The 26,076-nt window shown below is 45.7% G+C and overlaps 1 protein-coding gene across 1 annotated transcript in view; it reads right to left on the bottom strand.

The window, feature by feature from the left end:
- Window positions 1–23,207: 23,207 nt before the first annotated feature.
- Window positions 23,208–26,076, bottom strand: part of FEZF2 (FEZ family zinc finger 2) — a gene marked incomplete at its 5' end in the record, with an annotated part of 3,321 nt that continues 452 nt past the window's right edge. The window contains 4 exons of the mRNA XM_006158046.1: window positions 23,208–24,059; window positions 24,928–25,060; window positions 25,256–25,390; window positions 25,741–26,076. Coding sequence (XP_006158108.1) covers window positions 23,800–24,059; window positions 24,928–25,060; window positions 25,256–25,390; window positions 25,741–26,076 — 864 coding nt within the window. The remainder of the gene's footprint in view (window positions 24,060–24,927; window positions 25,061–25,255; window positions 25,391–25,740) is intronic.

Here is a 26,076-nt window from a genome sequence, read left to right as displayed (position 1 = left end):
CTGTACTCCAAAAAGGATGTCCACATGGCTGAAGTCCTGAACACAGACACCAGACGAGCTGACCTATACAACTCCTGACATGGTGCTGCCAAGTGTATATAAGCAGACAATTGCTCTGAAGGAGCAGCCCAGGGAGAGATGCTACCCTACCTAATACCTGGACAGAGAGACATGAGAGAGAAAAAGGACTGAATTTTGGCAACAGATCTTTTTATGGTCAAGGAGAGAAAAGGTCACTCTCATTCTGCAATTGATGAGTGATACCTGGGCAAGGAGCTGGCAGAATTGCTGTATCACTCTCTGTCTTCACCAAGGAGTGAATCAACTCCTTTTTGTTTCTAATTTCAAAAAGACACGCCTGGTGGAAGAAAGGTAGGTAGGGCTTGGTTTCCATTTTCAGGGGGATAATGTAAAGATAATGTGTTTTGACTCTAAAAACATCTTGAGCTCCTTGAAAGAAAGGAACTGTGTAATTTCAAAATGAGAATAATTATATACTTTATGTAAAAGAGGTATGTGCTTGGCTTATGATATTTAAGGCAAAATGATCACAGCATATGTCTTACATGATCTGGGAAGTGATTTTTGACTTTAGAACATTGCCTGGCACATAGTAGGCAAGCAGTTATTGGCCAAAAGAATATTTATTAATCAACTGCCAGAGAAAAATCTCAGAAGGATGAAGATAAATTATTTATCTAAATAGGGGGGAAAGGCCTTTCTTAACTTTTTTTTAAAGATTTATTTAATTTTATCTATTATTTTTTAATCTGCTACAGGGCTTCTGTGCTCACCAGAGACAAAGAAAGAGAGTGAGCACAAGCGAGAGGGAGAAAGAGAGAGAGAGAGTGTGTGTGACCAAAAATGAGAAAGCAAGCCACCAGGTCCAGGACTTGAACCACAGTTAGCCATTTGTGAGTCCAGCGCCTTAACCACCTCACCACCTGCTGGTCCCGAGTCTTTAACTTTGTCTTATATATGTTTTTGTTTTAGTGTACATGCACTCTCCAGAGAGTGAGACAGACAGACAGGGAGTGAGAGGAAAAGTGAGAAATCATTCCCCCAGGGGAGATGGTCATAATCCCTTCTTCTCTATTCTCCTCTCAGGATCTTGGGCACACATGAACACATGCCAGGTATGATTTTCAAGCCATCAGGTCCAGGACTCAAGCTGTGGTTGGCCATATGGGAGTCAGCAACGCAACCGCTATGCTATCTGCTGGCCCTACCTTTTTAAACTATTTCTTTAATGTCATTGTTATTATTATTTTGTAATTTACTATAGGGCATGTGTGCTCATGACATTAGAGGGGTGGGGGAGGGAGAGACAGAGAGAGAGAGAGAGAAAGCAAGCTGCCAGTCCTGGGATTCGAACTGCAATCAGTCATATGGGAATCCAGCACCTTAACCATCACACTACCTGCTGGCCCCACAGCCCCATCTTCCTTAACTTTTGAAACTTCTAAATAAGTTCAAAGCTTTTTTTTTTTTCCTTTTTGCATGATACAACTTTAGAATACATTATTTCTATTATTACCCTTGGTTTTTTAAAAAGCTGACAATTTTTTAAACTAGCAAATATATTTTTAAACAGTTTCTAAAACTAAATTAAGCTTGATAATTAGGTGTAAATTGAGATGTGCATGGCAATTCTATTTAAGCCCTCTAAAATCCATTCTACCCTTGTCAGTATTCTTAATACAGCATTTGATATTTAGGAGAATTTGAATGGAAATAATGTTTAGGAATATCTGCCTGCTATGGAGGCTTCCATGGATTTATTTCAAATATATTTTTGTTTTACTTTTTTAAAATCCCATACACTAAGTCTAATAATTCAACAGGATTTTTATTCATGAAGTAGGACATTATAAACCACATTTGAAATAGGTATAAAGTACATTTAATTCTCATCTGACCCACATGTACTATTTCCTAAAAGCTTATCAAATCCAGGCCTTTGAAAATGCATACACTGTAACAGATTTTTTAAAAACATGATGGAAAATATATACCACCCAGCTAAACACTCTCTTGATTTAGAATCGAGGCCTATATGTTTCTATTTCCATAGTGACTATTGCTGTGGAATCGACATGTTTTAATTTAGATATGAGATTATAAACATCATTTGGAGACAGAATTTATTTTCTTCTCTTGCAATTTCTGAAAATTGATCAGTCTAAGTGCTGAATAGAAGCAAATTCTGGGGCAGGATTTAGAAATTATTTGACTTTAAGGGGTACTGGTTACTAACAAAAGGTGAATTTTTCATAAGAACCTATGGCTTTTTTGTTTTGATCCTTAAAAGGAAAATAGGAATTTTCATACTTTCATACTAAAAGAAAGAAGTGATCCCTAATCAGACTCCCTCAAAAAGCATTTAAATTGTGCTAACATATCATTGTTTTTTTCCCTATAATCATTTATTTAAAAAAAAAATCAGAGTGATTAGTTAAGTACAGATTCTGCCAACATTTTAATCCTAATTTCCTAAAAAGTTGAAATAAGACATTTCATGGCCCTCAATTATGTGAAGAATGAGGGTGTGGTGAGCATCAGGGTCAAATAAATGTTTATACCCCACCTCTCTAATAAAGGGAAAAGAAGAGACTGAATCACGTGCATTTATTAATTTTTTCCAGTGAACTCATTTGAACCCCTACCCTCCCTGTGCTCGAACATCCACAGATGAGGGCGGGTGGAGATGAGAGAACAGGCATGTGTCCCAGAGGCCTGGAAGTGCTATGTTGGAGAGAGGCTGAAGGTGCTGGCAGAGCCCAAAGGAAAAACGCAGCGCATAGCAAGACACGGTCTTGAAGTCTCTACAAAAGGAAAAAGTTGCATGCACTAAAAGGAGAGGCTTCTCCTTGAAATAAACCAACCAAAATACTCAGACCACTGTTTAATACAGTGGGATTACAGTCTAGCTGGCTCATGCGCACACACCACCCTATTCCTCTGGACCTAAAGCCAGTGCAAAGCCACGCTGGCCCAGCCGTGGTAGAGCCTGCTGGTAGAGACTGCTACTCAGCAGACAGAGGTGACATGGGGGGCTGAGGTTTGATGCCTGGCACTTCCTAAAAACTGTGTAGTTTGCACCTGTAGCCCTAGCTACCTGGGAAGTATGCAAGAGATTTGGACATAAAGAGACCTTGTCTTAGAAAGAGGGGGAAAAAAAGCCATACTAATTTAGATAAAATCTGAACTGCAGGTTTTTGTTCTGGATGAGCAAGTATGGAAAACTCCTCCATAAACTCAACCTCTCCAACTCTGATTGCTTGTTTCTTCTCTTGTAGGAATGAGCTACACCAAAAGTGTATACCACCCAAAGATTACTACAAGTGCCTCACCTTCAGAAGTCAGCTCCAAGGGCCAGCAGGTGGTGTGGTTGTTAAAGCATTGTACTTTCACGGGGTCAATCATGGTTCAAGTCCCAGACCTGGTGGCTTAAAAATCTCTCGGGTTTGTGTACATGCATGCCCAAAATCTCAAGAGAGGAGACTGGAGGAAAAGGGATTGAGGCATGGCCATCCCCAAGGGAGGTGATTTCTCACTTTCTCCCTTACTGTCTCCCTATCTCTCTGGCGAGCACATGTGCCCTATGGCAAAAACATTTTTTTTTTAATTTTAGAAAAACAGAAGTCAGCTCTTTAGCTCAGAGACTCTCTATAATGCAAAGAGGGAAAACTGTGAGAGACGTCAACTGTGAGAGGAAGAAAAAGACAGCAAGAAAAGCCATTACAATATTTAGTTTAATTAATGATTAGCCAGACTCATCAATGAGGCAGAAAGCAAAAAGCCAGGGCTTTGCAGTGTTATTACAGGCTGGGATTTGTCTCTGAAAGTCCTGCAGGTGTTTGCTGCTGATCTGCAGTTTAATGAAGTGTGTTTGTTCTACTCTTTGACAAGAGGCCATATCTAGTGTCTAGTGTCAGGTTTATTCATCCTTGGAAGGGACAGTCAGGAAAAGCTTACTGGGACTCTGGAAGCCATGCAGAGCAACGAGGCAGATTGGAAGGGACGAGGCAGCTATTCCTCCATATTTATTAACACCAGCTCTGTGTTAGGTACTGTGCTGGACGTTAAGGAGCACAAGGGCTTCTGTGCTCACCAGAGACAAAGAAAGAGAGTGAGCACAAGCGAGAGGGAGAAAGAGAGAGAGAGAGTGTGTGTGACCAAAAATGAGAAAGCAAGCCACCAGGTCCAGGACTTGAACCACAGTTAGCCATTTGTGAGTCCAGCGCCTTAACCACCTCACCACCTGCTGGTCCCGAGTCTTTAACTTTGTCTTATATATGTTTTTGTTTTAGTGTACATGCACTCTCCAGAGAGTGAGACAGACAGACAGGGAGTGAGAGGAAAAGTGAGAAATCATTCCCCCAGGGGAGATGGTCATAATCCCTTCTTCTCTATTCTCCTCTCAGGATCTTGGGCACACATGAACACATGCCAGGTATGATTTTCAAGCCATCAGGTCCAGGACTCAAGCTGTGGTTGGCCATATGGGAGTCAGCAACGCAACCGCTATGCTATCTGCTGGCCCTACCTTTTTAAACTATTTCTTTAATGTCATTGTTATTATTATTTTGTAATTTACTATAGGGCATGTGTGCTCATGACATTAGAGGGGTGGGGGAGGGAGAGACAGAGAGAGAGAGAGAGAAAGCAAGCTGCCAGTCCTGGGATTCGAACTGCAATCAGTCATATGGGAATCCAGCACCTTAACCATCACACTACCTGCTGGCCCCACAGCCCCATCTTCCTTAACTTTTGAAACTTCTAAATAAGTTCAAAGCTTTTTTTTTTTTCCTTTTTGCATGATACAACTTTAGAATACATTATTTCTATTATTACCCTTGGTTTTTTAAAAAGCTGACAATTTTTTAAACTAGCAAATATATTTTTAAACAGTTTCTAAAACTAAATTAAGCTTGATAATTAGGTGTAAATTGAGATGTGCATGGCAATTCTATTTAAGCCCTCTAAAATCCATTCTACCCTTGTCAGTATTCTTAATACAGCATTTGATATTTAGGAGAATTTGAATGGAAATAATGTTTAGGAATATCTGCCTGCTATGGAGGCTTCCATGGATTTATTTCAAATATATTTTTGTTTTACTTTTTTAAAATCCCATACACTAAGTCTAATAATTCAACAGGATTTTTATTCATGAAGTAGGACATTATAAACCACATTTGAAATAGGTATAAAGTACATTTAATTCTCATCTGACCCACATGTACTATTTCCTAAAAGCTTATCAAATCCAGGCCTTTGAAAATGCATACACTGTAACAGATTTTTTAAAAACATGATGGAAAATATATACCACCCAGCTAAACACTCTCTTGATTTAGAATCGAGGCCTATATGTTTCTATTTCCATAGTGACTATTGCTGTGGAATCGACATGTTTTAATTTAGATATGAGATTATAAACATCATTTGGAGACAGAATTTATTTTCTTCTCTTGCAATTTCTGAAAATTGATCAGTCTAAGTGCTGAATAGAAGCAAATTCTGGGGCAGGATTTAGAAATTATTTGACTTTAAGGGGTACTGGTTACTAACAAAAGGTGAATTTTTCATAAGAACCTATGGCTTTTTTGTTTTGATCCTTAAAAGGAAAATAGGAATTTTCATACTTTCATACTAAAAGAAAGAAGTGATCCCTAATCAGACTCCCTCAAAAAGCATTTAAATTGTGCTAACATATCATTGTTTTTTTCCCTATAATCATTTATTTAAAAAAAAAATCAGAGTGATTAGTTAAGTACAGATTCTGCCAACATTTTAATCCTAATTTCCTAAAAAGTTGAAATAAGACATTTCATGGCCCTCAATTATGTGAAGAGTGAGGGTGTGGTGAGCATCAGGGTCAAATAAATGTTTATACCCCACCTCTCTAATAAAGGGAAAAGAAGAGACTGAATCACGTGCATTTATTAATTTTTTCCAGTGAACTCATTTGAACCCCTACCCTCCCTGTGCTCGAACATCCACAGATGAGGGCGGGTGGAGATGAGAGAACAGGCATGTGTCCCAGAGGCCTGGAAGTGCTATGTTGGAGAGAGGCTGAAGGTGCTGGCAGAGCCCAAAGGAAAAACGCAGCGCATAGCAAGACACGGTCTTGAAGTCTCTACAAAAGGAAAAAGTTGCATGCACTAAAAGGAGAGGCTTCTCCTTGAAATAAACCAACCAAAATACTCAGACCACTGTTTAATACAGTGGGATTACAGTCTAGCTGGCTCATGCGCACACACCACCCTATTCCTCTGGACCTAAAGCCAGTGCAAAGCCACGCTGGCCCAGCCGTGGTAGAGCCTGCTGGTAGAGACTGCTACTCAGCAGACAGAGGTGACATGGGGGGCTGAGGTTTGATGCCTGGCACTTCCTAAAAACTGTGTAGTTTGCACCTGTAGCCCTAGCTACCTGGGAAGTATGCAAGAGATTTGGACATAAAGAGACCTTGTCTTAGAAAGAGGGGGAAAAAAAGCCATACTAATTTAGATAAAATCTGAACTGCAGGTTTTTGTTCTGGATGAGCAAGTATGGAAAACTCCTCCATAAACTCAACCTCTCCAACTCTGATTGCTTGTTTCTTCTCTTGTAGGAATGAGCTACACCAAAAGTGTATACCACCCAAAGATTACTACAAGTGCCTCACCTTCAGAAGTCAGCTCCAAGGGCCAGCAGGTGGTGTGGTTGTTAAAGCATTGTACTTTCACGGGGTCAATCATGGTTCAAGTCCCAGACCTGGTGGCTTAAAAATCTCTCGGGTTTGTGTACATGCATGCCCAAAATCTCAAGAGAGGAGACTGGAGGAAAAGGGATTGAGGCATGGCCATCCCCAAGGGAGGTGATTTCTCACTTTCTCCCTTACTGTCTCCCTATCTCTCTGGCGAGCACATGTGCCCTATGGCAAAAACATTTTTTTTTAATTTTAGAAAAACAGAAGTCAGCTCTTTAGCTCAGAGACTCTCTATAATGCAAAGAGGGAAAACTGTGAGAGACGTCAACTGTGAGAGGAAGAAAAAGACAGCAAGAAAAGCCATTACAATATTTAGTTTAATTAATGATTAGCCAGACTCATCAATGAGGCAGAAAGCAAAAAGCCAGGGCTTTGCAGTGTTATTACAGGCTGGGATTTGTCTCTGAAAGTCCTGCAGGTGTTTGCTGCTGATCTGCAGTTTAATGAAGTGTGTTTGTTCTACTCTTTGACAAGAGGCCATATCTAGTGTCTAGTGTCAGGTTTATTCATCCTTGGAAGGGACAGTCAGGAAAAGCTTACTGGGACTCTGGAAGCCATGCAGAGCAACGAGGCAGATTGGAAGGGACGAGGCAGCTATTCCTCCATATTTATTAACACCAGCTCTGTGTTAGGTACTGTGCTGGACGTTAAGGAGCACAGAAAACGGACATACATAGATCCCTGCCCTAAAGGAGCAGACACTCTAATAAGGGGAAATGGGCAGTAAATAGAGCAGGGAACAGGGGGAATATGTGTGTGAGAAAGAAAATTTTAGGGAAAAGTTTCTTAATTCAAATAGAATAACAGGGAAAAGACCTAAGCAAGTTCTTCAAGGGCAAGACCCAAGCAAAGACCTGAAGGAAGAGTAGAGTAACCCTTGAAAAAAAGGGTTCCAGAGGAATTTGGCCACCTCTAAGAGGGAAGATGTCGAGAGGAGGCAGAAGAGCATAGATAGGAAATCAGATCTACCTTTGAAAGCCTGCTCATCCAAACTGGGCTTTTTGGTGCTTCCATTTTCCCCACATGAAATGCTGAGGCATGTCTTGCAGGTTTGGAAGAACTGAAAACAACATTCATAAAATTCTCTGTGCAGTAATAGCTCTCCCCATGGGACATCCATTGTGTTGATTTGAGTTCCTACACTGTACTCAGAGAGCAGAAAGCCAGCAACAGCTACAATCTGGACCTGCTATGCCACTGTGACTTTTCTTTTCGAGGAGGAGGTGAAGATACATGACTCAGGCACACTTCGGCCTAGATTTTCGAGTACCTAATGCGCCACCCATGGAGCTCGGCACTTAGCACACAGTGGTGATGACGTGACCCTGTTCAGAGGTACTCCCTATGCCCTTGGGCAGCAAATGTACAAGAAATAAAAATAAGACTTGTGAGGGCCAGCCAGTAGCATGGTGGTTAAGGCAGCTGGATCCCACATGGCTAACTACACGGTTCAAGTTCCAGACCCAGTGGCTAGAAAAGCACACCCGGCATGTGTGTGTGCTCAAAATCCTAAGAGAAGAATGGAGAAGGGATTGCACCATGGCCATACCCACTGAAGGATGCTTTATCTTTCTCTTTCTCTCTCTCTCTCTGTCTCTGTCTCTCCTGCAAGCACATATACTTATGGCAAAAACTAAAAATACATATACAGACCTTGTGATAAGTTTAATGAAAGAAAAGAATGGAAGAAATGTGGAATGAATGAGACAGAGCAGAGTGAAGGAAATCTAGGAAAACAAGGTGGAATGAAGAGAGAGAGTCCCCCTACTAAGAGCCTCCTTGTAAGCCGGACATATCCCAAGAGCTCTATACCGTCAATATTATTTAATTCCTGGAAAATTTGTAGTATTTTATCTATAGTTCTCCTAAAAAGGCATTTTTTTTTCCTCCCTGGGCCACTTATTTTGTATTCTGGTCCTTTTCCCAGCCTGATCTGGCTCCTTCAGGAGAAGCTCCTCTAAAGTACACTTGGGAGGAACCAGTCACGCGCAGAGTGAGGTAGAGGAGGGACAAGGATGCCCACTCCTCGGGCAGAGTAAACAGAAGGGTTTGCACAAAATATCAAAGGTGGGAAAGTTCAAACCGAGGGGGAAATCAGCCCATTAAAGAACTCATAGGAAAGTTGCAAACTCCCTAATCTCTTCTCTCTAGCAGACTCTTCCGGCATTTCTTTTCCCGGAGGATAGAATGTATAACACTGACTTCCAAAGCGATTGATTCCTCATGATCTAAGAAGTGATGTGCTAAGTACTTTAAGCTCAGAGCAGCCACTTGTGAGTTCTACAAAGCACCCCTCAAGGGATGCAGCTGCAAACATCGGTACATTCTCTTCCTGACACAATATTCCTTTGCGGCAGATAGTCAGTGGTCTTCTGTCAGTTTTATAGATTTGAGAGAACACCGCGGAGACCTCCGCATCTTCTTCAAATTAATCCTAGACCTACAGTTTAAATTCCACGTTTACTCTGGCTCACTCCGAACATCTAGCTCTGCTCTGACCTCATCCCCCGAGAAACCCTGAAAATATTATAAATGTATAAGGTATAAGAAATTTCTATGAGAGAAAATTTGGGCCAAAAGGACCATTTTCCTAAAAGTCATGCATTTTCATGAGTTGGCCATGATAATCAGCGAGCTCTGGCTTCCTGCATTTCTTTTCCCAGAAACTGTGCCATGACTGAAGCAGGCTGGCACCTTCAGATGGTTACTGCTCAGTCCTGCTGCTGCTGACCTACAGGAGCCTGATCTTAGGTGTTATGGCTCCTGAGCCCAGATGAGCGCCTTGGAGCACACACCTCACAACATCCAAGGTTGAAGAAGTAACTTGAAAGAAAATCTGATCAAGGAAGCTGTTCTGTTTTCTGACGTCTCTTGAAGACTAACAGTACACTATAACCCCTCATCCACCCCTTTTCCACGAGTCAGTGTCTGTTAAAGTCAGTCCTCTGTCTCAGCAACCCCTGTATAAAGTCTTTTTTCCTCTTCCTTGTTACCTTGATGTTCTACTTATGTTGGCAAGCTTTCTGAATATAGAGTCCTGCATGAACCTAATTCACTTTTGGAAAGGACCAAAGGAAAGGTACAGATTTTCTCTGCAAATGAGCACCGTGTTTCAAGATTTGTGTTCCTTAATAAACAAAGCAGACATCTAGGGTAAGACTTTAGAAGCCAGCCTTCCTCCCATTTCATGCTTAACCTCTGGCAACTATCTTGCTCAAGTCTATGTTGAGATGCCCTCTATTTTAAGTAGACTATATTTATTAAGTTGTTCTACATCATGGGGGAAATAATGGTCAGATTATGTCCCGAGAGCTCTAAGTAAAACAAGTTGGAATCCTACTGTTGGCCTGTATTTTATTATTACTGTTATCCCTGATAGAGTGCGTGCATGTGCAAGAGAAGTGGGGGAGAGGGAGGGATGGGGTAGGGAGGGAGCCATCCTTTACGGGGCTAAGCCATGTCACAGTCCCCTTTTACCAGTTCACCAGGATTCTGGGCACACACCCAGTACGTATTCAGGCCAAAAGGACCAGGAACTCAAACCATGGTTATGGCCCATCATGTAGCTTCCAGCTGAGTTCTGTGTGCGACCAGCTGCACTAGCTATGCTGTATTTTTAATCCCTATCTTCCTTAACCTTTTTGCCCCACTTCGCCCTGAGGACTTTTTCCCCCAAATATACATATGAAGAGTGACTAGTTTTTTCTTTTTCCAAAATTGTGTTTTCCAAGAAGCAAAACAGAGAACGGAATGTGTAAGCCATGTCTACCTAAATAATTCTCAGAACAGTAGGAAGGGATTCAGATAGACGATGAAAAACGCTGGGGGGCCAGCAGATGGTGTGGGGGTTGAGGGCATTGGATTCCCACATAGTCAACCGTGGTTTGAGTCCCAGACCAAGCGACTTGCTTTCTTACTTTCTCTCTCTCTCTCTTGTTCTGTCCCTCTCTGGTCAAATGGTCAAAATAAAGTTAAATTAAACAAAAAAAAAAAAAAAAAGAAGAAGAAGAAAAGAAAAGAAAAAGAAAAATGCTGGGAAGAAAATACTAGTCTTGAACCTCAAATGTCCTCTTTCTGAGGACGACAAAGAGAAGGTGGGTTATGAGTGGGAAGATTATTTACTGTACCAGTCTTCATTTTCGGTTGCCAGTCACCAAAAAGCATTCTGGCCAGTTGACGTGGAAAAGAAATTCATTCACTACAATATTATTGAGGTATATCGAGGTAGTAACAGAACAAAGGCAAGGTTGTGATGGCAGATTTGGAAGGGCAGGAATTAGGGCACCCCAGGGTATGTAAGCAACAGACTGATCTTAAAGTCTCCCCGGAATGAATGAGCATCAGCTATTTGCAGCCTTATCACTCTGCTCAATGATCAAATTCCAGAGACAGCATTAGTCTGATTGACCTTGGGTCCTATGCCTGTCCCTTGGCCAGTAGACATGGCATGGGGCCTTACTTCCCAATTCCAGTCTTCTGTGTTCAGGGGAGAAGAGCAGTACCACCCCCCAAAGCAAAATCAGAATACTGACAACCAGAAAAAGAGAAAGTGGAGAACGGTCAGGCAAAAACAAACTGAACCATCCTCACACTTAGGAATGGTTCATTAGTGACAGTCTTTGGCATTAAGACACCTATAAGCCATCACCCTATGAGCTCTTGTAACAACTCTATCTTTCCCCTTTCCCGACATTACAGCTAGGTCTCTGACTTCTGTAACTTCAGGAAGTGTGAGAGAAAGAGTGGTATCCTGGAAAGCTCTCACCCAAAAGTCTGTTAAGAGTCTCAAGTTCCTAAGACAAGCAACCACCTCCTTGTGGAAAAATATGGCCTACCCAATATAACTGTTAAACAGTCACATTTAAGTCAAGGATGTGTTGCTTCGGTGATTCCATCTGGAGACTTGGCTGGGAAATGCACGGTTTAAAAACATGGCAGCAGTATCTCTTTCTATAAAATTTTTTACTTTGATCAATTATCACTTCATTCAGTGGGAAAATGGTATGTAGGTCAAGGCCGGCACCACCCACTGCCCAGGGGTGCTTCTTCTCTGGCATACCCTGGAAAACTTTTCTGAGTCCCAAGCAGATCTGAGCTGGAACAACCAATGGGTAATTTGGAGCTATGGGGCAGGGGAGGCTTTTGACCAAATCCAAATAGATACATTTGAGGGGCCACCTTGAGCTGTGCTGATACTTCTTCATGTTCCTGGGTACGTCATCGGCCCTAACTACACCAACACTGGCACTACCGCCTATTTTAAGCAGATTCTCTCAGACACGAACTGTCCGGTCACCACCGTCTTTAATTTCCTTCCAGGCATTTACCATAATCTGAAATTATTTCACATTTCTCATGTTGTTTATTATTCATAATGTTTATCCCAACATTACGATGTGAAATTCACAAGGTCCAAGGCTGTCTTGTTCACAATTACATTCTTACCACATTGCCTGGCATGGAGCAGGCCTTTATAAAAATGCTTGTTTTATGACCACGCTGCTTCAGGATAAAGTAGAGCATGGCTTCCTGGAAAATGAAGCTGGATCACCTTACCAGTGGAACCTGCTATCCAGTGTTGAATTTTCATGCACCTTTGTGGGCCGGGCACTGGGCACAAAGCAGACCACAGAACAGACCCTGTCTCTGCCCTTGGAGTGCTCCTAGCACTTTGTTTGCTAGATAACTACAGTCCTGCTTGCTCTGCTGATTGTGTCCCAAGATTACGTTTGTGGTAATAAAAGGAGCAAAAGTAACTAGTAGTCAGAGGAAACAGCTATAATTTACTGAACAACAAGCCAGGCGCATTTCATCTCATTTAAATCTTTCTACCAACCCTGTTAATATTGAAGGGTTTAAAGATGAGGCAACTGGATCTCTGAATGTTCAAGGCACCTGTGGTCATGCTGCTGTTTACAATCAACTGATCTAGGAGACTCCAAAGCCTATGACATTTCATCTACATCTCACTACTTCACTCAAACACGGACTTCCGCTGCCAGGCAGCTGCTAAGAGTGAACTTGTCTCTGCCCTAGGACATCTCTAGCTTCAAAAGAGCACTCCACTGAACCATTCAGTAAAGCTAAATGCCAGCTAGTCACTGTCTTTTAAGTGCGTCACCTTCCGATGATAGCAGTTACAATCGCTTACCTGAACCCCAGCGACGGATCAGGTGTTCCACGTGTCTCCTGGCGCAGAATCACCATTCCAGCCTTGCGTGGCAAGTGTCCTTACTGTGCTCATTCTACAGAGGAGGAACATCAGCCTTAGAGGACGCAAGCCGCAAGCCCAGAGTCCTACAGCTTCTCAGAAGCAGAACGAGGTTCAAAGTCAGTTCACTGTTCCTAATAAGCTCAGCCATTCCCAACCCAACTGGCTGCCTTTCAGCTCTGCGCTTTTACTTAGGGTGCCGGAGATAGCTTGACCTCCATTCCTCTACAGCGAACACCTGCTGCTCTTGCAGCCTCCACCAGGGTCTCACTTCCTTGAGAAGCGCATCTTAGACTTCCCTTTCTTCTGCCCAGTATCAATCAGGAATCTCAGAGTTAAGGAAGAGAGATTCTATGAACGCCAGTAGTTGTGAAGTTCACGTGTGCATCCGGCCTTAGTCTAGCCAGGGTCCAACGAGGTCATAGGGCCAGGTCTCAATTCCTCCCACTCTCTACTTCAGCCTCGGCCCAGGAAAGTCTTCCCTCACATTGTAGCAAATCGGCCCACACCAGTCCCCAGCCTCACACCCGACCTACTTAGAAACCCAGAAAAAAGTCTTCTGCTCCTCTTAAGGACCTGGGAGAACTCTCATTGACTCCATTTGGGTCAGGTGCCCAGTCCTGAACCACTCACTGTGGCTAGAGAGAAGCTGCACTCTGATTGGCTGGCTCTGGGTCACATGCCCACCACGGGAGGCGGGAATAGCGCCTTCCTTAACCTTAGGGACTGAGAGTGGGGGAGGGGTGACTTAGCCAAAGGAAGAGTGGGATGTAGTTACCAGTACAGGAAAAGGATGATCAGCCAGCAAATGTAACAGATGTCCGCTATGCACACCAACCCGGATTGGACAGAATGCCCTATTTCATCTTCACGCATATTGTAGGAGGATCTTTGTTGCATGTGCTTTTCTCCCCTACTAAACTATAAACTCCTCTCCTTTGTATCTTCACACCCAGTATAGTGCCTGACACATGAGAGGTGTTTGAGCCATATCTGCTGAATGAATGATCAAATATATTAATGTACAGAAAGCTGATGGTGTTATTCCATCTTTCAGGGGTAGCAACATGGTGAAGTGGGAAGAACACAGGTGCACAATCAGTGTTTCAAAGCGTAGTCTCAAAAATCACCTGCACCAGATTAAAATGCAGATTCCTGGACCACAGGCTAAATCTGTTGACTAAGCATCTCGGTAAAAGAGATCCAGGAGGAGCTGGCAGGTTGCCCGGTGGTTGGAAGTGTATTCTCACATGGCCAACTGCAGTTTGAATCCTGGACCTGGCGACTTGCTTTCTCTCTCTCTCTCTCTCTCTCTGTGTCCTTTTTCAGGGGTAGCAACATGGTGAAGTGGGAAGAACACAGGTGCACAATCAGTGTTTCAAAGCGTAGTCTCAAAAATCACCTGCACCAGATTAAAATGCAGATTCCTGGACCACAGGCTAAATCTGTTGACTAAGCATCTCGGTAAAAGAGATCCAGGAGGAGCTGGCAGGTTGCCCGGTGGTTGGAAGTGTATTCTCACATGGCCAACTGCAGTTTGAATCCTGGACCTGGCGACTTGCTTTCTCTCTCTCTCTCTCTCTCTGTGTGTCCTTCTGTGGTCAAATTAAAATAAACAAACAAAGTTGGGACCAGCAGTTGGCATAATGGCTATGTCGCTGGACTCCCATGTAGTCGACCGCGGTTTGAGTCCTGGACCCAATGGCTTAAACTCACGCTGGGTGTGTGTGCATGCGTGCCCAAGATCCCAAGAGGAAAATGGAGGAGAAGGGACTGTGGCGTGACTATCCCCCCTGGGGTGGGGTGATCTCTCACTTCCTGTCTCTCTGTCTCTCTCGGTCTTTCAGGCGAGTGCATGCGCCCTATAGCAAAAAACCTCTCCAAAAAATAAATAAGTAAAGTAAATAAAATAATAATTTAGAAAGAAAGAAAGAGATCCAGGAATCTGCATTTTTTTAACAAAAATCATGAGATTTGGAACCATGATAGAACCGTGACATCGCCATCCACCACCTGAGGGCAAGCCCCAGCTCCAGGTTCCAATGATGTGAACTAATGGGAGGCCCGCCCTCACAGCAACTCAGTTTGTTCCCCCTTTCTTTTTTTTTCTTTTTTTTCTTTTTGAGGGGTTTTTCGCTATAGGGTGCGTGCGCTCGCCAGAGAGAGAGAGAGACATAGAGACAGAAAACGAGAAATCACCCCCCAGGGGGGATGGCCACACCACAATCCCTTCTCCTCCATTCTCCTCTCTGGATCTTGGGCACGCATTCACACATGCCCGGCGTGAGTTTTAAGCCACTGGGTCTGGGACGCGAACTGCGGTCGACTACGTGGGAGTCCAGCGACATAGCCATTACACTAACTGCTGGTTCCCAGTTTGTTCCCCTTTAAAATGGGACACACAGGAGTCAGCCAGTGGCATGGTGGTTAAGGCAGCTGGAGTCCACATGACTGACTGTGCAGTGTAAGTCCTGAGCCTAGAAGCTTAAAAACACGGCAAGCACATGTATGTATGAGTGCTCAAAATCCCAAAAAAGGGAGAAATGAAGAAGGAATTGTGGCATGACCATTCCCCATGGGAGATGCTTTCTCACTTGCTACCCTTTTTAAGACCCTGGAGTGAGCTCATGTGTTCTGTGGCTAAAATTTTTAAAATAAATATAGACCAGCAGGTGGCATGGTGGTTAAGACACTGGATTTCACATGGCCAACTCTGTGGTTTGAGTCCTGGACCCAGTGGCTTCAAAAACACACTTTTCAAAATCCAGAGAGGAGAATGGAGGAGAAGAGATTATGGAATGGCCATCCCCGGGGGGAGGGTTCACTGTCTCTCTCTAGTGAACACACATGTCCTATGGCAAAACTCTACCTAAAAAAAATTAATAAATGTTTGGACCAGCAGTTGGCGTAAAGGCTATGCCGCTGGACTCCCATGTAGTCAACTGCGATTTGAGTCCCGGACCCGGTGGCTTAAACTCACGCCAGGCACGTGTGCATGCGTGCCCAAGATCCCGAGGGGAGAATGAAGGAGAAGGGATTGTGGCGTGGCCATCCCCCCCGGGGGGGTGATTTCTCATTTTCTGTCTCTCTCTCTCTCTGGCAAACACACATGCTCTATAGCAAAAACAAAACAAAACAAAACAAAAACAAACAAACAAAAAGCTCTCCAAAAATAATAAATAAATTTAATTAGTAAATTTTTAAAAATAAATAAAATGAGACTAAAGAAAACTACCTAATAAAGACATAATGGGGAGTCAACAAGATAATGCTATTAACTTTTTAAAAAAGATTTTTATGTATAGTTATTATTATTTTTAAATTTGCATGTATGCTCACCAGAGAGAGACACAAAGAAAGAGAAACAGGGAGAGAAAGGGAGAAAGTGAGAAAGCAAGCTGCCAGGTCCAGGACTCAAACCATGTGGGAGTCCAGCACCTTAACTGCCACGCCACCTGCTAACCCCAATATTACTTTTTAAATAAAGTGTTGCATTAAAGTTTTTCAACCTAATTTCTCTAATAACAGTTAGCTTTTGAAATGCTTAATATGTGCAGGGATCTATGCATAGTTTTTCATAATGTTCTTCATGAACTTTTTAAAGACCCCTTGTGCCAAGTGCTGCTCTAAAGTTCTAATTATGCGTGTTAACTCAATCTTCACCCAGTAAGATAGATATTCCTTTTTTTTTAAGAGAGATTTTTGCTATAGGATACGTGTGCTCACTGGAGAGACAGAGAGAGATGGAGAGAAAGAAAGCGAGAACTCACTTCTCAGGAGGAATGGCCACACCGCAATCCCTTCTCCTCCATTCTCCTCTTGGGATTTTGGGCACACACACATTTAGGCCTGGTGTGAGTTTAAGCCACTGGGACTTAAACTGTGGTTGACTATGTGGGAGTCCAGCAACATAACCATTATACACCATCTGCTGGTCCCAAGATAGGTACTCTTGTTTTGTTTTTTGTTTGTTTGTTTTTGAGAGGTTTTTGCTATAGGGCATGTGTGCTTGCCAGAAAGACAAAAAGCGAGAAATCACCCCCCAGGGGGATGGCCACACCGCAATCTCTTCTCCTCCATTCTCCTCTTGGGATCTTGGGCACGCACATACGGACATCCCGCATGAGTGTAAGCCATTGGGTCCGGGACTTGAACTGCGGTTGACTACATGGAAGTCCAGCAACATAGCCATTACTCCATCTGCTACCAGCAAGATAGTACTCTTTTTTTTCTTTTTAGATTTTTTAAAATTTCATTTCATTTATTCATTCATTTTATTTTTTAATTTGACCAGAGAGAGACACATGGTGGGGGGGGAGGGAGAAAGCAAGCCACCAGGTCCAGGACTTGAACCGTGGTCAGCCATGTGGGAGTGTCCAGTGCCTTAACCACCGTGCCACCTACTGGTTCCTGATAGGTATCCTTAATAGTCCCATTTCACAGATGAGAAAAACAGAGAAGTCATTTTAGGATTAAGCAACTGAGCCAGGATCTGAGCTCAGCTACTCTGATGTCAGAGCCCAGGCTTCTAAGGACTTATTCTACTCTCTCCTTATAGGTGATATGCCATCCTTCCTTAGGCTATTCAGCACAACATGAGGACATTGAAACTCTCTGAGGAAAAAGAACTCCAAATAAAACCTAGGACTGAGGAGCCCTCAGGAGAGGAGATGAGCAAAGTAGCTCACGTCAGGTCTCGAGGCTTCGACAGGATGCTGGGTCCAAGAACTAACTTCAGTCTATCAGACTGAACTCTATGCAGTAGAAAGTCTCATTTTCTCCTCCCTTTCCTGAAACACACCTTTTTCGATTCTATAACACTTCTGTGCTTTGAAAACCAGAACTAGTCTTTAATCTTAGATGACTGTTTTTATTTCGAATTGGTATACTTTTTCTTCCCCCTTCCTTACTTCTAGACGCCAATATATTTTTTCCGTGAAACATGAGCAAAACCTGAAGTGCAAGCCAAGCCCTCAGAAATGTGATCGCTGTTACCAAGGATTTGAGAGTAAGAATACAAAACCTAGAATCAAGATTGAAATGTTGCACTCGAGTATCTGAAATGGCATCCATCCCACCTCGAAGACGGAATAAGTAAGACATGGAGAATCCACAGAATTTGTCCTAGGTGAATTGACTGGTGGACTAAGCTGAACATCCCATCCCATTTTTGGAGTCTATTTACCTGGCTCTACTGAACCCTGACTGTAAAAGAATCTTCAGACACTTCCGCTGTTAGGATGCTTGGATGCTTATGTTTAATTAAGGTGCAATGTTCCTTTCACATCGACCTCTGACCCACTTTGTATCAAAAAAGGAACCATCAGGGGGCCAGTGGCACAGCAATAAATGTGGCACTCTGAGAGACTGAGACTCAGGGGAAGGTTCTAGGTTTGTGTCCAGCGACCTTCGTGAGTATGCCAGGCATGCACATGATTGAGGGCTGGCCGAGGTTGGTGTGATAACCCTCCTCTGTGAGTACAAGCTCTCTGTCTCTGTGTCTCTCGGCCTCTCTTGCTCATGGAAGAATAAACTTTTTTTAAAAAAAGGAAACATTAAGGTGAAGTGGTTTCTTAAAACTGGATGAACTATGAGAAATAATTTAAATATTTATGACCTGTTCCACAAAGCCACGTGTAATCAATGTCTTCATTTTCGTGCCTTCTCTGCTCCATGTAGAATTAGGAAGGTGATCATCAAAGAGTGAGGGTTTAGAATGATCACTGGAAGAAAAGAGAATAGAAAATCGGAATATGAGCTGGTAACATATGGTACCCCTGGGGGGCCGAGGATCTAGAAGAGAGAGGGCTGGTTTGGTGAATGCCAGAGGCTAATTACCAGATTACCAGAACTTTAGGGGACCCCTCCAATGCTAGCTAGCCTGATACATTTTTCATTCATGAAAGAAACATCCAGGGGGGGGGGGCGCGCATCAGGAACTTCGAATGGGGACTTCAAAGACCTGGGGCGTGCTGGGGTTTGCTGTGGATGAAGTGCCCACCTCTGCTTATTTGCTAACTCTTGGCCTGTAGACTTTTTCACACTGTCAGCCCACTGTCCACCAAGGGGCCTGGCTGTGGCTCTCTTTTCTTGGGCTATGTACTTTCAACCAGTTTTGAGCAGCCCCATTTCAGATTGGCCTTTTTATGTTTGATATAAAGAATAGTTGTTGGCCAATTTCATCTTTTCATCGCTGTTCTCTAGGCCTGAATCCAAGCAGTTTGTCAGATGCTCATTAACTCCCCCTTTGGCTCTTTCTAGTGTGTCTCCTAAGCTCATTGTGCCAAGAACTAACGCTTTCTTTTACACGATTCTCTTTCTCTGCTCCATCAGGGAGACAAATTACTTTCCAAAAGGGATCGCCAGGGATGGTTTAATGAGAATTTCTTTGGGGCTAGGCATGGAACGCAATGTAGTTAACATTCGGTGGACTTAATTGGACTTTTCTTTTCTGCCTCTTTTTAAAAAAACCTGAAGCTATCCTGTTAATCTCTCATTTGTAATCAATTGTGTTGACTAAACAAAAGTCTAGGTCGTCTTTTCTTCCTGTCCCAGACAATCCTTTGTTGCCTCTAAATGCCTCATTCTTGAGTGATCCTGGTCGCATAGATGGGCCCGATTGTTGACAGTTCATTATTGCGCTTTTGTCCATTTAATCTTTCTTGCTGTGTTTTGCATGTGCATGCCTTAATGAGCTCCGTTGGCAATTAACATGTTTCTAGGAGCAAACTGGTTGCTCAGACGTTTGAGAGGGAAGTGCAGGGAAAAGGGCAACGCAGCTGCCTTGAGGTTGTTTATTTCCCAGCATTTTCTCCAGACTCCCATCCTCTTTGGCAGCCCCTCCCCCTTCCACATGCCCCTTCCCCTCCCCCTCCCCCAGCCCACTCACCACCAACACACCTGGACGCCTTCAGCCTGACACTCTGCGGCCTGGCTCAGACAGCCCCCTACCCACTTGCAAGCCAAACAGCAAAATGGGGACCATATAGACCTACTTCTGCGGCCAAGGCAAGAAGCAGCACCATGCCCCCCAAAATGTGTCTGGATCCTGGCAACTTCTCTGTATCGCTCTTTGCAGAGAGGAACCTCTAACCCGCCTAAGGCAATAGGACTGTACAATCTGTTATGTACAAGGCTGTGGCTTTGGAAGAAGGGTTTTTTTTTTTTTTTTTTTGAGTCTTGCTGGCAAGATTGCTGAAGTGTGAGCAGTCATGGACAGAACAAACATCTTGTAAGGGAAAAGATAATTGGAGTCTTTTTTGTGTCTGTGACAGGATTCCCCTCCCCCGCCATTTGATTTTTTTATATTTAAGGGCGGCCTCTTCCATTTAATCAAGGTTAGAATATTAATATGCAGCTGATGACTACCTTGTTTAAGTCATTTATTAATATTGTAAACTACAAGTCATGCAAACAGTTTAATATTAACGGAAGAAAAAATAATCAGAAAACAGAGCCTTTCACCCATCAATTCCGATGCATGGTGAATAACTAAGCTAAGATGGTTGGTTACACAGAGGACTCCGCGCTGGCTTCAGAATTCCTGTTGGCTGTGAAGGGTGGTTAGTAATTCAGGAAGAAGGCTCCTTGTCCCCTTGCACTATTTTTCAGGTGAAGGAATCCTTTCCTGAATCCCACACCTGAAGGAAGCAGATATCTTAAATCCAGGAGTGACTTGAAACCTGTGGAAAGCAAAACTAAGCCTTATAGACACACAACTCTGTTTATCTACAATTAACTACCAGATGTGAAATAACACCTTCTCAGGTGAGAGCGATTGACAGAAGCTGGCGTGAAGGTTAAGTAGCAATCAGATTATGAGGAAACAACCTCAAGGAGGTTAGAGTGTGCAAGAAACACGGCTCGGGTCTACCCCTGAGCCAGTTACTGCCGATTTCCCTGACTGCAGAGATGAGCAGTCCAAGAGAGAAATGCCTCCTACCCCACCCAGGAGTTTGATTTTATTTGCTGCCTACTTTGCAAGCAAGCAACTTCCGCTCCTCTTCAGAACTGTCAGCCTGGAAACAAGAGCCTCCCCCAGTTGCGTGAGAGGCGTGACCCTCCCCATAGTATCTCCAGTGAAAACTTACTACACCAGGCTTTCTCAAATAAAGTCATCGCCCTTGATCCTCAGAAAGTTATTTCCCTGGATGAGGGTACTGTCTTCTTTTCTTTATCCTTTCTTCTCCAAGAGAACTTGACCATGATTTTCACACGCAGATCAACTCCCCCCCCCACCCCACCCTACCCCACTGAGTATCTAGAAGATGCTTTTGCACTAGGTTTCGTAGTATCTGCTTCTGGCTCAAAGTTCTGGAGCTATGGAGTGTGCTGGCCTGACCATTGTTTAATCTCCAAGAGGGGCATCTGCCCGGGATCTTCTCTGGACAAAAGAAAGGATTTTAGCTGAGAGGACGGCTCCAGGACACCCTAGATCTCCCCCAAAACCAGGGCAGCCGGAAGGTCAGGCGAGGCTGCAAACACACTGTACCAGAACGTGGAGAGGAGCTGACTCCTCAAACCAGCCCCAACCTCCCTCCCCATAGATGTTTGGGGAAAGCAAGGCAAAATTTCCATATCCTTAGCGGCCAAGTCCTCCATGCCCATCCTGGGGTTTCCTGGGGTTTGTGGCATCCACTGAATTTTCGGAGTTAAATCTGCATATTCCTCTGGGTCCCAATCTCCCCTCGGCGAACCGCAGCCAGAATAAGCTAACATTTAAATTCCCCCTCGTTTCCTCGCCCTCCCCTCCCTGGCTGCGTCTTCCTAGACTTGGGGGAGGGGGAGGAGGAATACAAAAAAACGAGGACGCTCTCCTTTCAGGAAATGGAATTCTAATGTACGCGTTCCTATTTCTGAATCGGAGGTACTAAAAATACCCCCGCGACAGCCTGAGGAAGCTGTCGCCGTCCTCTGTGCAAACAAAATCGACAATTTTTCCCCGCGCAATGGGTCTGTGAATTGGGCCGAGGCCGAGGACAGAACGGTACCCCCCACCCCGAGCGGTTTTCTCCAGTTCCCAACTCGAGATTTCTACCCCATCAACGAGAACGAAAGGCAACGTAGGAAGCCCGGAGTTCGAATCCCTGTCCTTCCTAATCCCACGACTCTGAGCTGGTCATTTAGCTTGTCGCTGTCTCTATTTCTTCGTCTGTAAAATGGGAATAGTGATGTCCAGGTTGCAGGCTGTTGTCAGCATTCGAGAGTGTGTGACGCGTGCTTGACATAGAAAAAACTCTCGCGGAATTCGAGCCTTTTTTGCTTGTGGAGGCCACTGGCGGCTGAGCGCTTACTGCATACCCAGCATTGGGCTCCCTCGCACTTAAATTACTCCTAGAGTTACTTGGGAACTGCCCTTCACTTTAACCATCTTTCTCTCCAAACAGCCGCCACCCGCAGTGGAAATTCGCGTGGGGTCAGCGCTCAGCTGCCCTCGCCGGCTCAATGCGCAGGCTGCGTGGAAGCGCACTCCCGGGCCCCGCGCCGCGTTTCCTCCGCGCTCTGGGGAACATTGTTCCAGAAGACGTGGGCTGAATCGCCGCGCGGATATTAAAAGTGTGTTGGAGGGGCGGCCCGGCGCGACGCGCCAGTAATCTGAGCTCTTGATTATCCAGATTCGGATCAAACGGGGCGGCGGCGGCCGGCCCCCTCCTGGGAATGATTAGATGATTAATGTAATGCTGTTTGAAGGGTCTCTGTTTTCTCTCTTAATTTGGGTCATTACTTAGAAAGCAAGCGTGAGATCATTTCATCAGCGTGCTCGGCAGCGGAGATAGCTATTCAGGAAGTGGGCTAACTGCGCGGTAATCAGGGCCCGGGAGGTGGCGGCAGTGGCGACCAGCTCTGCGCACCCGGGCGCGCCCTCCCGCGGTAGGGCGCAAGGCTCCTAGAGCCAGCCCGAGACTCGGAGCGCAGGCCAGGGAACCCCGGAGCGGTGGCTGGCCTGGGGATCCCTACCCTCTAGCTCGCGCCGCCAGAGGCGACTGGGAGCGGTGGCTGCCTTACCTAGGTCGTCCAGAGGACCGGGCGTGCCCAGAAGCGCCCGGGCGGTGCAGTGCCCTGATCGTTTACCCTCACCTGGCGCTCTGCTCTGCTCCCTTGCACCCTTCCACATTTAACCGTTTCGGGGTGGTGGTTGGCGAGTCTTCTCATCCAAATAACACCTAGAATCCCCAGTGTCTGAGCAGTCACCAAATAAAAACTTGGCACCTTGTGCAGACCGACATAGGTCTTCCCGCCCTCGTTCCTGGGGGCCTTAACCGACAAGGGCCTCAGAAACACAAGTTTGGCCTCACCGTGACCCCAGGGCCCCCAATAAAGTTGCATCTAAGACAGAAACTACTATAAACGCCCATTTCCTTCTTGTTCTCTGGGGTTGTTCTGATGACCTCCAGGCGAGGGGGAAGGGGGAAAGAAAACGCGCACTAGTGATTCTGTTTATTGAGTCACATATATGTGTATATTCCGTGTTCGCTGGTACAGGAGGATTTACATGGCTGTATAAAGATGACTGGGGGCACCCCGCTCTTCTGGGGCACTCACGGTGACAGGCTGGGGTCAAAACCGGCTGCCAGAGGAGAAGCGAGGCCTGGAATTATATACGTTTAGGCGCACTGGATTTAAGTGTTTCCTGAATATGCAAAGGTGGGAGCCACGTGTTTGCTGCCAGTCATCGAGGAAACGTTTAGCTTTCCAAAAATATGCTGGTTTCGATAAATAGATTTTAGCCTCTCTGCTATAGTTTTTTTTTCTTTTAATTTTAGAAATAAGTTTATACGTGTGATCTGTTTAGGGTGGCACGGGTCGGGAAAGGAGTGCGAGGCAGCAGCTCTCAGCTCTGCACTGTCCTAGTCAGGTCCTTTGTGGAGGGGGCAGCGGGGCCCACGCTGTCGTGGAGTTTGCGCACGTGTTTCTTTAAGTCAAAGTTTCTGCAAAACCCTTTGCCGCAAGTGGCGCACGTGAAAGGCTTCTTGTCATTGTGCGTGTGCATGTGGAAGGTCAGGTTGTAGACCTGGTGGAAGGCCTTGTTACAGATGGTGCATTTGTACTGCTTCTCGCCGCTATGGGTCAGCTTGTGGTTCTTGTAGTTCCCTACAGGAGACCAAAAACAAAAAAAAAGTGGGGGTATGGAGTGGAATAGAGGGGCCCGGGCGTCCCGGGGGCGTTTCAGGTGCCCGCGCAAAGAAGGCGACGCTTGGCTAGGCGGGCGCGACCTCTTCGAGTGAAGAAGTTGTCAAACTTCGTCTGCATCAAGCCCGAGGCTCTCCCGAGACCCGGCCGAGGGTCGAGTCCCGCGGAGCCGCCCCGCGCTCCTGCCCTGCCGGGTACAGGGTCGGCGCCGAGTTCCTACGCGCTCTGCCGGCGGGGAAACTTTTGCGCAGCCCAGAGACGCACCGAGTCCTTCTCCGGGCGGATGCCTCGCTCGAAGAAATTCGCACGAACCACGGCTTCGACCCTCATTTTTTTCCCTTCTCATTTTTAAAGTTACTCCCTCTGGTCTCCCGGCTACCACCTGGAGATCCAAAAATGCCTTGGGAAATGCGAGCGGGTCTGAAACTGCTGGGGACTATATCGGTTTTCCCCAAGACTTAGGTTGTTCCCAGGAGGCGGATTTTTGCCTTGAAAAAAAATTTTTTTTTTCCATTTGAAAGAGGAGTCCAGGCTACAAAGAGGGAAATGCCCTCGCCTTTTCTTAATTCCATTCCTTCTACCCTCTACTTTCCCACCTTTTCCAATTCAGTCTTACGGCTCACCCAGCTTAAATCCAGCGAAGTCTACTAACCCAGCCGGGAGAGCTTCTACCTAAACCCGGTACAACCCGATTCCAAAGAAACGCTGCGGCGGAGCCTGCATGCCGCTTTCTCGCCGCCTCCATCCTCATCCCTCCTTGCCTTCCCGCCAGCCACAACCCGCCGAGTCCGGAGGCGGAGTGAGGAGAGGGCCTCACCCGGAACGTTACCTTTTTGGTGAAAGCCTTTGCCACAGAATTCACAGACGAAGGGCTTGTAGCCCGCGTGAATGCGGATATGCGTGTTGAGCGTGGAGCTGCGGTTGAAGGCTTTGCCGCACTGGTTGCATTTATGCGGCTTTTCCTGCGGAGAGGGACGAGCGCTTTGTAAGGCCGAGAGCTGGCGGGAGAGCCCACCTAGTCGACACCTCGAAGGGACACGCCCCCCGGAAGGATCAAGGGGGACTCCTTGGCCCTTCTACCCCCAACACCACACTCAGGCTGAGAAAGGAGGCGGGGGAGTTGCGCAGGGGCAGGGGCTGACCCAGGGGCCACGTACCTGGGTGTGGATAATTTTGTGCCTGCAGAGCGTGCTGGCCTGGCGGAAGCCTTTACCGCAGACTTTACACACGAACGGTCTGGCTCCGGTGTGGACCGGCATGTGGCGGGTGAGGTTATAGTGAGCGTTAAACACCTACGGGAGGACACGAGGGGGCCTTTTGGCGCGTTTGTCTGAGGGTCTAGAATCAACCCCCCTCCAGGTCACCACCTACCTTCCCCAACCAGCATGACCCCTTTGGAAACCAGAACCCCTTTCAGCTCACACAGTGCTTTCCAATCTGCTGCTCGCACCAATACTGTACCGCCGCTGACAACAGCATCCCCATTTTACAGGACAGGAAACTGAGGCCCAGTTGCGCTCCCAATTGGAGCAGGCAGCTACTGGGGAGCATCTCATCTTAAGAGAGAGGCGTTCTAGGCTGCCCCAGGGAAGAAGCCGACTCAAGTTGCCCCTCCCGGCCCCCGATGGACCCTGAGCCTCACCTTGCCGCACACCTCGCAGGTGAAGTTTTTGGGCTTGCCGTCTGTGGAGCCCCCCGGCAACTTGCTGTGGCCCTTGACGCCGCCGCGCTCAGCGGTCAGGGCTGAGTTCTCCTTCAGCACCTGCTCCAGCGGCGCGGGCAAGCGCTCCTTATGGGGATAGGGCGCGGGATGGGAGAACTTGTCCGCAGCCAGGCCGGCCAGCTTGGCATTCTCAAGCAGAAAGAGCTTGGGGTGCGCAGCCAGGGCGCCAGGGGCCTGCGCGTTGAGGAGGCCGGACGGGAAGAGGTGGCCGCCGAGGAGCTCAGACGGCGGGTACGCGGTCGAGTCCAGGTAGTT

This window comes from Tupaia chinensis, unplaced genomic scaffold (assembly GCF_000334495.1).
Source record: "Tupaia chinensis unplaced genomic scaffold, TupChi_1.0 Scaffold000569_1, whole genome shotgun sequence".
Lineage (NCBI taxonomy): Eukaryota > Metazoa > Chordata > Mammalia > Scandentia > Tupaiidae > Tupaia > Tupaia belangeri.
Note: the sequence above shows the minus strand (reverse complement) of the source record. Positions and strands in the feature narration are given on the sequence as shown.